Source organism: Cherax quadricarinatus, chromosome 19, assembly GCF_038502225.1.
Source record: "Cherax quadricarinatus isolate ZL_2023a chromosome 19, ASM3850222v1, whole genome shotgun sequence".
Taxonomy (NCBI): Eukaryota; Metazoa; Arthropoda; class Malacostraca; order Decapoda; family Parastacidae; genus Cherax; species Cherax quadricarinatus.
In genome coordinates this window covers 25,991,239-26,006,462 of record NC_091310.1, presented here as the reverse complement: position 1 = coordinate 26,006,462, position 15,224 = coordinate 25,991,239, and the positions used below count along the sequence as shown (strand labels likewise).

Sequence of the window (15,224 nt, the reverse complement as noted above, 5' to 3'; positions counted from 1 at the left end):
CGTGCAATTTTTACCATTCCAGAAAATGCCGCGCCCACATGACAACAGGAGAATGCAATTCTCCTTCCTGTAATTTTTTTCCATCCTGAAATGTGTCGCTCTTCAGTCCAGGAAAGACAATGCTATAAAATATATTGTCAGGCACACCACCTAGAGGGGACAAGAAGATACAGATCACTCAGACTGTGGGCAATAAACCAGGGTAGCCACAACCACTCCAGGGACGGAGTTTTTTTTAGTGCCAGGAAGAAAAAACAAGCTGGCAAGAAATGGAAGAAATCTTACATCAACTCAAATCACTTCTGGAGCGGAGGCACAGTCAGTGGCTTCTACTCCAAAACAACAGATATTAGTGCCAGCAAACAAAGCCCCCCTTCCCCACAAACCGTCAGTACGACGACATTTGTCCTTGCAAATATATAGTCTAAAGTCAGCAACGAACAACGAAATAACTTTCATCAGTGGACTGTTCACAGAGTCAAACGCAATGTTTGCGGCTTTCACAGAGACCCACATAAAGAATCACTTTGACAACGAAATATGGATCCCAGGTTATAACTTATACAGATGCGACAGAGTAAACAGGCAAAAAGGATGGGGGGGGGGAGGGGGAACGGAACCTGTGTGTCAGTGTCGCTCATTTGCTCGGAACTACTGAACACCTCAAACGATGTAATGGAAGTTTTGGCATTAAAGATCGAAAACCAAAACCTTGTCATTGTGGTTGTATACAATCCTCCAGATGCAATTTCCTAACAATTCCAGGAACAACTTTTGAAAAATCTTCCAGCTCCTGATCCAAACATCTTGCTGCTTGGTGATTTCAACTTAAGACACCTAAAATGGATGAGATCATGTCTTAGCAGAGATAACCCAAGGAGGCAGCACAGATGAAAATTCACACACACATGAGCTTGTTAAATCAGTCAACAAGACTAGAGAATACACTGAAACTCATCTTCACTAACAATGATCTGATACGAAACATAACCATATCAATGGCAATACATTCAGATCTCAACATAACAGAGGTACAGACATGTATGCCCAGAGCTCCTGACCAGCAACATGTGATCGGTTATGAGGGTGCCTTCACTACATTCAACTTCAATAACAAAATAATACAGTGGGATCAAGTCAACCCTGTCTTAAATGAAACAAGCTGGGAAGATATCCTAAACAACTTGGATTCGAACTTCTGCCTAGAAAGAATTATCTTTGTGACACGAGGTATGTTCAAGTGTCACAGAGTTACACTTGAGGAAACTAGAGACTCTCCATGTACAGATGTAGGCGATGAATCACAGAGCTGCTGAAAGGGGCCAGTATATCTGAAATACGAAGGGAGGCACTGGGCAGAGAAATAGCAAATATCGAACTTAAACTTAAGAGATCATACAAGAGACAAGAAACTCGCGACGAACTAAAAGTCATAATTGAAAATGAAAGAACCCCAAAATATTTTTTTTCTTATACCAAATCTAAGGCGAAAACAACATCCAGTATTGGACCCCTGCTTAGATGAGCTGGGACCTACACAGATGACAGCAAGGAAATGAGTGATACTAAAGGCCCAGTATAACTCGGTGTTAAGTGAGCCGCTAACCAGACTAAGAGTCGACAACATAAATTAATTTTTTTATGACCGAGACTCAGAATTTGGTCAATTCAAACATCTCTGATATTATACTAACACCACATGACAACACGTCGGAAATGTTCATTGCAGTCACTCGCAATACCGGTTACAGTATTCTCATTCAATACCATCACTTGTTCATAGTTTCGTGGAATTATCCACAGTAAGGAGAAAGCTAAATAACACTGTATACTTCAGCACTTCCAGTGTTCAACCAAGAAAGTCACACGGAGATGCTATAAACACTATGTGATTAGTTGTACCGCTAATTTCCTGACTCGTATAAGGGAACTAGTCTAACTTTTCTAGTTTCCTGAGATTGTCAGAATGAACAAGAGTCAAGAACGCATTGGTCACTACTGTCTCTTTGTCCTTTAGCGATAGGGTGGCAGTGCCCTCTGTGACACACACGCCTCGTTTATTCCTTGAAGCAATCTGGCTTGTCGCCTGCATAGCGCCCTCCAGCTCCTCCAACCCAGAAAGGAAAATGCTGAACGTAGCTTTATAAATACTCGTTGCTATCCTGCGCAACAGAGTTTAACACAAGAGGGCAGTTTCTTTGTTGTTTAACTGTAGGCTAATAGTTATAACGTCCCTGACTTGTAAACCAAGTGGGGCGCAGGTTTTCCCTTAATTTTCCTGCTATGGGGAATGAGTAATTACTCTAGGTTTAATCCTCATTGTGCAGTTGCTCAGGAATTCTAGCAAGGAGAAGGAGACTTGCACGGTGATGCCTGGTACATACATGTGTCTCTAATAAAGCTGTTGTGAGAGGAAGTGGAGTCGTAGTCCACTAGCCCCTTTCTGAGAGGGTTAAGCCCCTCAGAGGACTGAGGGCTGAGAGGTACTCCCCACCCCTTTAAACTGGAGATTTTTCTCCACAAAGCATTATAGGTCGATAGCTGTGATAGCTCGATCACTGGCGCACTCAGCTCGCACACTGAGGTCCGGAGTTCGAATCTTCTCCGGTACGGCTGAGAAACATTAGGGACGTGTTTCCATGAGACACCTGCTGTCCCTGCTCACCAATCAGTAAAATGGGTAAATGGGAGTTAGTCGACTGGTGTGGGTCGCATCCTGGGACAAAACTGACCTAATTTGCCCGAAATGCTCTGCATAACAAGGGGCTTTCTATATAATAGTATGATACTCATTGATATCAGCTAGGCCTGTATACTTTGTACATGTACTTGTAGTATATAAATATATTATTATTGTTGATTCTTATTCACCTGCGTGTGACATCAGTTTTTTCATTAATATCTCAGGAACTTTCTTTTTACTGTTTCAAGCACAGTCAGTAATTTAGTGTCTTTACCAACTGGGAATTTTTTTTTATTTGTTTTAGGCTCTAATTGCTCTTCCATGATCAGCGAGTGAAGAAATATTGTTTTTGTACAATTCCAGTTTTGATAATAGAGACAAATGTTTCCTCAGATTACTTCTGTGCTGTTATGAAATTTTATAGACAAATTCTTAGTCGTCAAATTCACAATAATTTTTCCTTTATACAGTCCACAGCCAAATTTAATTCAGCCAGTGTTACTGGCTTAAAATATTTTGTTTAATAATTTCAAGAACTAAATGTTCAAATAATTTAAGGTCCCGCTGTGTGAGTTTGGGGAGCTGAGAAGGTGGACATGGGAGGGACAGTGATGCGACTCACTGTTGCTAAGTCCCACCTGTCTCCCAGGTACAACTATATCAGTAAGTATAATTTGTTTTAGATGTACCAGAGTTCTCCCCAGCTATGTGTGTGTAATGTTAATTCAGGATTGTACCTGTGAAATTCATGCGCATAATTTCTCACAAATCCTACGGGCTCTCAAAAACATAGAAATAAATACACGAGCTCTTAAATACTTTAATACAAAAATCTAGAAATATAAGAAATGGTTATAAGCATAACCATAATTTTTAAAGAGGTGGGCCGGTATGCCAGCGAAATTCCTCGGTCAGATGACCAAAAGCTCCAGCTGTGGGTCGTCATATGAGTAGGACCCCCATCATGATGGAAACACTTGTCCTGTTTCCTGACAAACATTATACCTACCTACCTTAAATACTCTGTTAAAGTTGTCTTTAAATATGACAATATATACATCTCTCCCCAGGTAGATCTTTTAGTGACTTGATAAAGCTCATTGTATGGGCGATACTGAATTTGTATCTATCCATCTTTTCTAAGTGCAAGTTTTCGATAAATTGTTCCATTCTTTATGCCACTGGTATATTTTACATAGTGCAATTATTAATGCATACATTTTTAACTATAATTAAAGACATCTGCTCAGCGGATCTCGAAATCAGTTTACACCTTTTAATACATACAACACTGAATAAGTCACCATTTCTTGTGTAAATTTTTATTTGGGGAGATATTAAAAAATTGGTTAGGTTAGAGCTAGTTAGGCTACGTAAGGTTTCATTTTGCTTAGCTAATGTAACTTTTGGTTTGGTTAGGTTATGCCAGTAATAATAATAATTATAACAGTAAGGAAAAAGCAACAAAGACAACAACAGCAATAAGAACAACAGCAACAAGAAAGCAACAGCAAAGAGAACAACGGCAGCAAGATCAAGACCAGCAACAAGAACAAAACAACAACAACAACAACCAGAGTATACATGTTATCTTGTCAAGGACAGATAAGTACAAGGACTGAAGTACAAGGATTTCCTTCTGTCCCTTACCGAAATTTTGCAGACATAATAGTGATGTCTGGGCTATTCCTGGATAAATCGTACTAAGCAAATAGGAAACCTATGCCGATCACTCAAAATTCAGATTCAATGAGTTTCAAAATTTAGTCAGGCAGGCTATTTGTTCCTCGTGTGTACGTGCATGTAAGGTAGAGACGTCTGGTAACAGCGAGCAGCTATAAAAGACCCAGTGCGTGTGGTGTTCTTCACACTCAGCAACATGTCGCTCTTAGCACAGGTCATCCTCGCTTCAGCTGTGGCTCTCGCTGGTGAGAGATTATGTTTTATAGTTTTGTTCTTTTAATGGGTATTAATAAATGTTAAAAAGAGCTAATGTTGATGGCAAAAGGTTTAAATTATCTATGCATCAGCATACAAATAAGCAGTATTTAGCATCAGTCTTTAATCTATGAACACACACATATGTCGTGCCGAATATTTAAAACTGGTTAATTAGCAAGGACTCATTTTAAATTTAGTCATTTCTAAAATTTTCTCTTATACTTTTAAAGATATACATATTTTTTTAATTTATGGTAAAGTAAAATTCAATAATTTTGTTCCAAAAGAACCTTAGAAAACTTACCTAACCTTATTATAAAAAGAATAATTTAATTTAGCCTAAATCAGCTAAATATATTTTAGATAAGATTATAATAATTTAATAGTAAACAAACACAATGAAATATATTTTTTCGTCAGGTTCAGAATAATTTTTGCGAAATTATTGCATACACAAATTTTTGCTTGCCCTATTCGGCAAGAAGTGGGTTGCTATTTAAGCTAAAATCGCAAGTTTTACTTATTCGGCACGACATATACAGATAGATAAATTATACAATAGGATTACAATATGCAGAACAACCATTGTGAAAAAATAATGAAATTCCAAGTGCTTTCGTGATTTCTCACATTATTAAGGAACAGTTCCCCGATAATGTGTGTGTGCACTGTATGACCCTAGTGAGTTTAGCGCTTCTTTTTTGTTATAATAATCCCTGATAATGTAAGAGCTTGGAATTTCACTATATTTTCACAGTGGTTGTTCTGCATATTGATATCACCTATTTACTGTGATCTTATTGCACACACACACACACAGTAGCGATCAGTGAAGAGGCGGGTCCAGGAGCTATGACTCGATCCCTGCAATCACAGCTACTTTTTGCTAATGATATTGTGCTTCTGGGAGATTTTAAAAAAAAGTTGCAGAGGTTAGTGGACGAGTTTGGGAAGGTGTGTAAAGGAAGAAAGTTGAAAGTGATCATAGATAAGAACAGAGTGATGAGGATAACAAACGATATAGGTAAAGAAAAAATGGATATCACATTGGAAGGAGGGAGTATGGAAGTGAATGTGTTCAGATATTTGGGAGTAGACTTGTCAGTGGATGGGTTTATGAAGGACTAGGTTACCCATAGAATTGATGAAGGGAAGAAAGGTGAGTGGTGCAATGAGGTATCCTTGCAGGTAAAAAAAAACGTTATCCATGGAGGCATAGAAAGGACTGTACGAGAGTATAGTGGTACCAACACTCTTATATGGGTGTGAAGCTTGGGATGTAAATGCTGGGGAAAGGAGAAGGCTGGAGACAGTGGAGATGTCGTGTCTAAGGGCAGTGTGTGGTGTAAATATTATGCAGAGAATTCGTAGTGTGGGAATTAGGAGAAGGTGTGGGGTTACTAAAAGTATTATTCAGATGGTGATGAAGGGTTGTTGAAGTGGTTTGGTAATTTAGAGAGGATGGAGCAAAATAGGATGACTTGGAGGGTGTATAAATCTGTAGAGGGGAGGAGGGGTAGGGGTCGTCCTAGGAAAGGATGGAGGGAGGGGGTAAAAGAGGTTTTGTGTGCGTCTTGAACATGCAGCAGACATGTGTATGCGTGTTACTGAATGGAGACATGGGTTTTGAGACCTGACGAGCTGTTGGAGCTGGGTAATGTTTTGTCCTACCTCCAGGACTTGAGTCCTGGAAGTGGGACGTATAGTGCTTGCACTTTAAAGGAGGAGCTTGAGATATTGGCTGTTTGGAGTGACATCTAAACTAGTATCTGAGTCTTTCTGCGAAGACAGTGATTATGTGTGAATGATGGTGAAAGTGTTTCTTTTTTGGGTCGCCCTGCCTCGGTGGGGGACGGCCGACTTGTTGAAATATTATGTATATGTGTGTGTATGTGTGTGTGTACTGAAATATTCCTAGTATTATTATTCTTAAGAAGAGAATAGATTATAATTATAACCATAATTTTTGAAGGGGTGGACCGGTAAGCCAAGGGAAGGGCTCGGTCTAATAGCCAAAACATCCAGCTGCGGGTCATCATATGACTAAGACCCCCGTCAGGAAACTCTTGTCCTGTTTCCTGACAAACATTATACACATATTGAAATATTCCTAATATTAAATGATGCATAGGTGTAATTAAAGTTGACCTCTCAGCTAGCCAGTGCCCAGATGAATTCTTCGAGGCCGGAAGTGGATGCTACGCTGTCATAGACGAGCCAGGGCAGAACATAACCTGGAGTCAATGTCGCAGCCTCTGTCAGGAACTTAATGCAGATAGTGACCTGGCAACCTTCGACAACGCTGAACAGCTGGCAGCTTTCTCACTTGCTTGGCTCACAGAAGGTAACTTAAATTGCTTGTATCAGAGAAAATAACTGAAACTGCTTGGATCACACAAGGTAACTCAACCTTGAATATTTTTACATATATTGACCTGTACATGTATTATAGCTAATTATTAGGATAATTATTAGTGAACCCTCTTACTGAAGTGTTGTGTCTTATGTCATATTTTATTCATTATTTCAGTTCTTGTGTCTTTAATATTAGGACACAATGACAGTACTCTTGTTCTTAAAGATAAATCACTTACATTCCTGATAATTTCAATTGAATAATGAGAATATCATTCTTTTGATGGAAAGAGTATTTTACAAATATATGGGGTTTTCTATATGGTAACAGTCTAATTATGAAATTCAATAAAATAGGTACCTAGGTGTTAGTTGGCTGGTGTGGGTTGTATCCTGGGGACAAAATTGACCTAATTTACCAAAAATGCTCTGCATAACTAGCGGCTTTCTGTATAGTAGTATGTCATTGATGTCAGCTAAGCATGTGTACTTTGTACATATACTTGTGGAAATAAACATTATTATTATTATTATTATTATTATTATTATTATTATTATTATTATATTATGAAGACTTTCTGTGCTCCTTGTACTTGGGAGTCAAAATACAGGTATTTCTCAGGTGATTCCCGGTTTCTACCTCTGCGTAAGTATTCGAGACCTTGAATATTCATCTGTATTCTATATACTCGTGTGGGGATTGGCCACCCACAACCAGAGATTATCACCATCAGCTGCCTATATACACTGCCTACTGTGAGGAATAAGGTCAATACCCCACTGAAGCACCTCCTGAAGTAGAGCGGCAGGCTTCAGGCTGGATTCATTACTAAAACAAGGGACCACTAACCCAACTCAGCCATGACCCCAGACACAGTGTCTTAAATTCCCACAGAGGCAGTTAAACAGTCTTGGGCCCCTGGCACTTATTGTCTTGTCTCTTAGCGTACTCGTGATTCCCGTGTGCAGGTTTGGGATTAGTCCCTCTAGGATTTTCCAAGTGTATATTATCATGTATCTTTCTCGCCTGCATTCCAGGGAGTACAAATCAAGGGACTTCAGCTGTTCCCAATAATTTAGGTGCTATATCGTACTTATACATGCCATGAAAGTTCTCTGTATAATCTCAAGGTATGCAATTTCGCCTGTTTTGAAAGGGGCCGTTAGTTTACAGCAATTTTCCAGTCTAAAGAGAACAAGCGATTTAATGAGAACCATCATGGACTTGGCATCTCTAGTTTTGAAGGTTCTCATTATCCATTCTATCATTTTCCTAGCAGATGTGGTAGATACATTGTTGTGATTTTTGAAAGTGAGATCCTCTGACATTATCAGTTCCAGGTCCTTCACATTAGTTTTTCGCTCTATTTTGTGGTTGGAATGTGTTGTATACTCTGATCCAATTTTTATTTCCTCGAGTTTTCCATAGCGGAGTAATTAAAAATTGTCTTTATTGAACTTCATATTCTTTTCTGCGGCCTATTTAAAGATTTGATTAATGTCCGCTTGGAGATTCGCAGTGTCTTCGATGAATAACACTCGTGCAGATTCGGGTATCATGAGCAAAGGAGGTCACGGTGCTGTGGCTTACATCTCTGTCAGACATGAGGATGAGAAAAGGGATGGGAGTACTGTACCTTGTGTAACAGAGCTTTTCACTCTAGCCACCTCCAACTTTACTCTGTTTACTATTACTCTTTGTGTTCTGTTTGTTGGGAAATTATAGATCCATCTACCCACTTTTTCTGTTTTGCGTGTTATTAAACCAAGATCGCACTTGTCGAAGGCTTTCGCGAAGTCTGTGTATATAGTAAGTATTAATTAACTGTTCGACATAAACTTATAATAGTATTTTAATATTTCACCAATATAAAATTGTTATCCATCATCACAGGTGCTTCATATGAAGACTATCCCTACATGTGGATAGGTGTTAGTAAGGTGGACGGGGAATGGCAGTCGCTGGACGGGAAGCCGGTATCCCTACAGAGCGACATGTGGGGAGAAGGTCACCCACATGAGATGGGAACATCTGCTTTCCTCATTGATGTCACAATGGCAAACGGCATTGAGTCGTACGGTCGTCAGTACTACCATTGTTCAATGGGCACTTTTGAGTTCCACAGACGCTGTCTATGTAGGTCTCAGTAAACCTTCAACTGAATCACGATGCTAACACTCCTGCTAAAAATTATACATCAAGATGTGAGAACTACTGTGTGTTAAAAACTATCTTAACATTATAACATAGATGGGTTTGTGTTGATTTAATAATAAAACTTAATGACTGACGTGAGTAATAGATCTCTAACCTGACATCACATTATTCTGGTATTAAAACACTAATTCATGTTACATTCGCCTAACAAGAACTACTGAAATGAATGTGTGGGAATTAAAATGTGTTGCTGAGTCCACTGGACTGTTTCTCGTTAGCATATTAACTCTGCTTCTATGTAACGTTCATAACCAACCAGCTCGTTACTTTCGCATCTGAATTCACTGTTTCTCTTGTAAGTTCATATAAGTTCATTGCTACTGTAACTTATTAATTAGAAACGGAATGTTAGGGTTCAGTGCCTGGATCAATTATGTGTCTGAATTACAGATTCAGGAAGCGTGACAGTGTAAGCGTGCCTCGTGCTCCGGGTTTTCTGGTGTTTTCACGGTCTCTCTTACGTGCTGGAACTTTAATTTGTGTCATCAATCCTATACGATACATCCCTCTAGCGCCTGGAACCAATCTTGGGCAGAAAACATTATATACTGAGTCAAAAAAGGAGAATTAGTGTGCACTACCTAGCAGAGTTTACTGCCAGAGGGGAATCATTGGCCTGTGTCCCGTGTGAAAAAAATAATAATAATTGAACTTTGTGTCAGAGGAAAGAAAGTCTCCCTGAAAACATTGAGTATACATAGTGTATAGTGTATACTACAGTGGCTCCCTAGTATATTGATGATAAAGGCTAAAGTGTCATTTGAAAACAGGTGAATTTGTAAATGAAGTGATAAGCCTATAGAGGCAGGTGCCAGAAGTCGCCAGAAACTTACCACAGGTCAGCTGTTTTTAATAATCTTCCTGGCCTGCTAGTGTACTCGCATATAATTTAGTGATACCAGTGAATAGCAGAATACAGTGTTGTAGTAGCAACTAACCAGTATTATAATGGTACTTAGTGGAGTGGAGTGACTTTCATTAGTTTCTTTTTTCTTGAAATACCAGACGTATACTGTGAATTTCATATAACCTGTAGTTACCAGCGGTCGCAATATACACAACGAGAAGAAATTATTACTACAGAAAAAGCGTCCTTCCTCCAAAATTTGCACCAGTCAACTATAGTGATAATATAGCATTTATTGTGGTGGAGACGAAAAAAAAAATAGAAAAGCTAGATACAGCGATTGATAAACAAGGGTGGAGGTCGACCGTTCGTCATTGTAGGAGTGCCAGCAGTCACCGGCTCTTCAACACGCAAGTTATACTTTTGTATCAATCAAATCACATATTACTCGGGTAGATAATTTCCAGTAGATCCTTCATGTGTTAGCTCAAATCACCGACCAGTATGGTCTAAATAAGTGACCCACTGATCAGATCAGATAGACTGGTCCGAACCCTTGACTGGTCCGAACCCTTGACTGGTCCGAACCCTTGACTGGTCCAAACCCTTGACTGGTCCGAACCCGGGACTGGTTTCAAACGGTTTCGTTGTGCACTACCTAGCAGGTTATTAATAGAATATTCAAGAGGTTGCTAGTAGAACTGCAGTAAATCAACCATTCAAATCATTATGAAGCTGTGTGTAGTCTGTGGTCAGTCAAACAAACGGGCTTCCACATGCATAAATTGTCATTTTTGTGGAAATTGGTGTCACGCCCCTTGTGCAGATATCCAAGAACTAGCTACAAGCAGTATTAAAACAGGGAAGTGTTTTTGGGTATGCCCAAATGAGATAAATCTGTGGACTAAAATCACAAGGGTATTAAAAGAGGTCAACATCAAAGCTGCTTTCATAGAAAACCTGGAAGCTTTCTACAACAGATGGGAACATAAAAAGTCTGGGCTGAATGGTACTGCCCTTGATACTGGCCATGTAGTCAGAAACTGTAAGGCTGGAGATGATGTCCTGGTAGTCAGTAAATGGGGGGCTGATAGTGCTGTCCTGGGAGACAGTAATGGTGAAGCTGGAGGTGCTGTCCTGGGAGACAGTAATGGTGAAGCTGGAGGTGCTGTCCTGGGAGACAGTAATGGTGAAGCTGGAGATGCTGTCCTGGGAGACAGTAATGGGGAAGCTGGAGATGCTGTCCTGGGAGACAGTAATGGTGAAGCTGGAGATTTTGTCCAGGTAGTCGGGAATTATACGCAGGAAGAAATACATATAAATGACCTCATAGGGGACAGGAGCCATAGTAGGGAAACAAGTGTAGTCAAAGATAAGATAAAACCAATATTGCAAACTAGAAATACCGCAGGAAATAGCAAACAAGAGGACTCCACTAGCAATAGTGAGGATATATTACCAAAAACAACTGGTGGGAGCTCCATTGTTGGTGCTAGGGAGGATAGAAGTAAGACAGGGAAACATGCACCAACAGGGAATACAGTCACAGAAACCCAAGGCAAATGGAAACCAAGCCTGTGCACATACTATGCACTCGGTATCTGCTGGCATGGGAAATCTTGAAAAACAGATGGGACGTGCAACTATGACCACCCTAGAAAATGCCATGCCCATATGACAACAGGAAAATGCAAACTCCCTTCCTGTAAGCTTTTTCACCCTGAACTGTGTACCTCTTCAGTACAGGAAAGACTGTGCTATAACTTAAATTGCCAGGCATACCATCTAAAGGGGACAAAAAGATACAAAACATCCAGGCCATGGGAAAACCTGGGTAGCCACAGCCACTCAAGAGGGAGAGGTTTTTTAGTGCCAGGAAGGAAAAAAAACTGGCAGGAAATGGCAGAAATCGTACACCAAATCCAGTCATTCCTGGAGTGGAACCACAGTCGATGGCCTCCACTCCAAACCAACAGATACAGATACTAATGCCGGAAAAAAATCCCCCCCCCCAGTACCAACAATACCACCAGTCCGATAACATTCTTCTTTGCAAATTTACAGGGTCTAAAGCCAGCAACAAACAACAAAATACCTTTCATCCGTGGACTGCTTGCAGAGGCAAAGGCAATGTTCGCGGCTTTCACTGAGACCCACATAAAGGATCACTTGGACAACGAAATATGGATCCCAGGTTACAACCTATACAGATGTGACAGAGTGAACAGGCAAAAGGGGGGGGGGGTTGGCCTGTACATTGCAGAGTCACTTGTTTGCACAGAACTGCTAAATGCCTCAAATGATGTAGTGGAAGTTTTAGCAGTAAAGGTCGAGAACCAAAACCTAGTCATTGTGGTAGTCTACAAGCCTCCGGATGCAACATCCCAGCAATTCCAGGAACAGCTGTTAAAAATTGACCACTGTCTGGAAAAACCTTCCAGCTCCTGCACCCAACATCTTGCTCCTGGGGGATTTCAACTTAAGGCACCTAAAATGGAGGAATATAGCAAATAATATTGTTGCAGTAATAACACCAGGAGGCAGCTCTGATGAAAACTCACACTCACACGAGCTTTTAAATCTCTGCACAAAATTCAATTTAAACCAGCAAATAATAGAGCCTACTAGACTGGAGAATACACAAGACCTCATCTACACTAACAATGATGATCTGATAAGAAATGTCACCGTATCAAAAACAATATACTCAGATCACAACATAATTGAGGTTCAGTCATGTATGCACGGAGCCCCAGACCGACATAATGAGATTAGTCACGAGGGAGCATTCACCAAATTCAACTTCATTAACAAAAACATAAAGTGGGACCAAGTAAACCAAGTCCTAACCGATATAAGCTGGGAAGATATACTAAGCAACACAGACCCCAACTTATGCCTAGAACAGATTAACTCGGTGGCACTCGATGTATGCACAAGGCTTATTCCTCTAAGAAAAAGGAGGAGTAGATGTAAAACAGAAAGAGACAGGCGCTCCCTTTACAGGCGACGAAGAAGAATAACAGAGCGGCTAAAAGAGGTCAATATATCTGAAATGCGTAGGGAGACACTGGTCAGAGAAATAGCAAGCATCGAACTTAAGCTAAAAGAATCCTTTAGGAGTCAGGAATCGCGGGAAGAACTAAAAGCCATAAATGAAATCGAAAGAAACCCAAAGTATTTCTTCTCCTATGCCAAATCAAAATCGAGAACAACGTCCAGTATTGGGCCCCTACTTAAACAAGATGGGTCCTACACAGATGACAGCAAGGAAATGAGTGAGCTACTCAAGTCCCAATATGACTCAGTTTTTAGCAAGCCGCTAACCAGACTGAGAGTCGAAGATCAAAATTATTTTTTTATGAGAGAGCCACAAAATTTGATTAACACAAGCCTATCCGATGTTATCCTGACGCCAAATGACTTTGAACAGGCGATAAATGACATGCCCATGCACTCTGCCCCAGCGCCAGACTCATGGAACTCTGTGTTCATCAAGAACTGCAAGAAGCCCCTATCACGAGCCTTTTCCATCCTATGGAGAGGGAGCATGGACACGGGGGTCGTCCCACAGTTACTAAAAACAACAGACATAGCCCCACTCCACAAAGGGGGCAGTAAAGCAACAGCAAAGAACTACAGACCAATAGCACTAACATCCCATATCATAAAAATCTTTGAAAGGGTCCTAAGAAGCAAGATCACCACCCATCTAGAAACCCATCAGTTACACAACCCAGGGCAACATGGGTTTAGAACAGGTCGCTCCTGTCTGTCTCAACTATTGGATCACTACGACAAGGTCCTAAATGCACTAGAAGACAAAAAGAATGCAGATGTAATATATACAGACTTTGTAAAAGCCTTCGACAAGTGTGACCATGGCGTAATAGCGCACAAAATGCGTGCTAAAGGAATAACAGGAAAAGTCGGTCGATGGATCTATAATTTCCTCACTAACAGAACACAGAGAGTAGTCGTCAACAGAGTAAAGTCCGAGGCAGCTACGGTGAAAAGCTCTGTTCCACAAGGCACAGTACTCGCTCCCATCTTGTTCCTCATCCTCATATCCGACATAGACAAGGATGTCAGCCACAGCACCGTGTCTTCCTTTGCAGATGACACCCGAATCTGCATGACAGTGTCTTCCATTGCAGACACTGCAAACCTCCAGGCGGACATCAACCAAATCTTTCAGTGGGCTGCAGAAAACAATATGAAGTTCAACGATGAGAAATTTCAATTACTCAGATATGGTAAACATGAGGAAATTAAATCTTCATCAGAGTACAAAACAAATTCTGGCCACAAAATAGAGCGAAACACCAACGTCAAAGACCTGGGAGTGATCATGTCGGAGGATCTCACCTTCAAGGACCATAACATTGTATCAATCGCATCTGCTAGAAAAATGACAGGATGGATAATGAGAACCTTCAAAACTAGGGAGGCCAAGCCCATGATGACACTCTTCAGGTCACTTGTTCTATCTAGGCTGGAATATTGCTGCACACTAACAGCACCTTTCAAGGCAGGTGAAATTGCCGACCTAGAAAATGTACAGAGAACTTTCACGGCGCGCATAACGGAGATAAAACACCTCAATTATTGGGAGCGCTTGAGGTTCCTAAACCTGTATTCCCTGGAACGCAGGAGGGAGAGATACATGATTATATACACCTGGAAAATCCTAGAGGGACTAGTACCGAACTTGCACACGAAAATCACTCACTACGAAAGCAAAAGACTTGGCAGATGATGCACCATCCCCCCAATGAAAAGCAGGGGTGTCACTAGCACGTTAAGAGACCATACAATAAGTTTCAGGGGCCCGAGACTGTTAAACTGCCTCCCAGCACACATAAGGGGGATTACCAACAGACCCCTGGCAGTCTTCAAGCTGGCACTGGACAAGCACCTAAAGTCAGTTCCGGATCAGCCGGGCTGTGGCTCGTACGTTGGTTTGCGTGCAGCCAGCAGCAACAGCCTGGTTGATCAGGCTCTGATCCACCAGGAGGCCTGGTCACAGACCGGGCCGCGGGGGCGTTGATCCCCGGAACTCTCTCCAGGTAAACTCCAGGTGACTACCTCCCAAACGATGGCTACAGGGTGAGTAATACAACTATCAAACAAAACTGAGTTTGTCTTTATGAAACCAAACGTATTTAAACATAATACGT

The 15,224-nt window shown here is 40.9% G+C and overlaps 1 protein-coding gene across 1 annotated transcript; it reads left to right on the top strand.

The window, feature by feature from the left end:
- The first annotated feature begins 4,468 nt into the window (after positions 1-4,468).
- On the top strand, positions 4,469-9,275 carry LOC128688292 (uncharacterized). Its single transcript, XM_053776045.1, has 3 exons — positions 4,469-4,611; positions 6,780-6,968; positions 8,874-9,275. Exons 1-3 carry the CDS (start codon positions 4,563-4,565, stop codon positions 9,128-9,130), a joined length of 495 nt encoding a protein of 164 aa, XP_053632020.1. The 5' UTR covers positions 4,469-4,562; the 3' UTR covers positions 9,131-9,275.
- Positions 9,276-15,224: the final 5,949 nt, after the last annotated feature.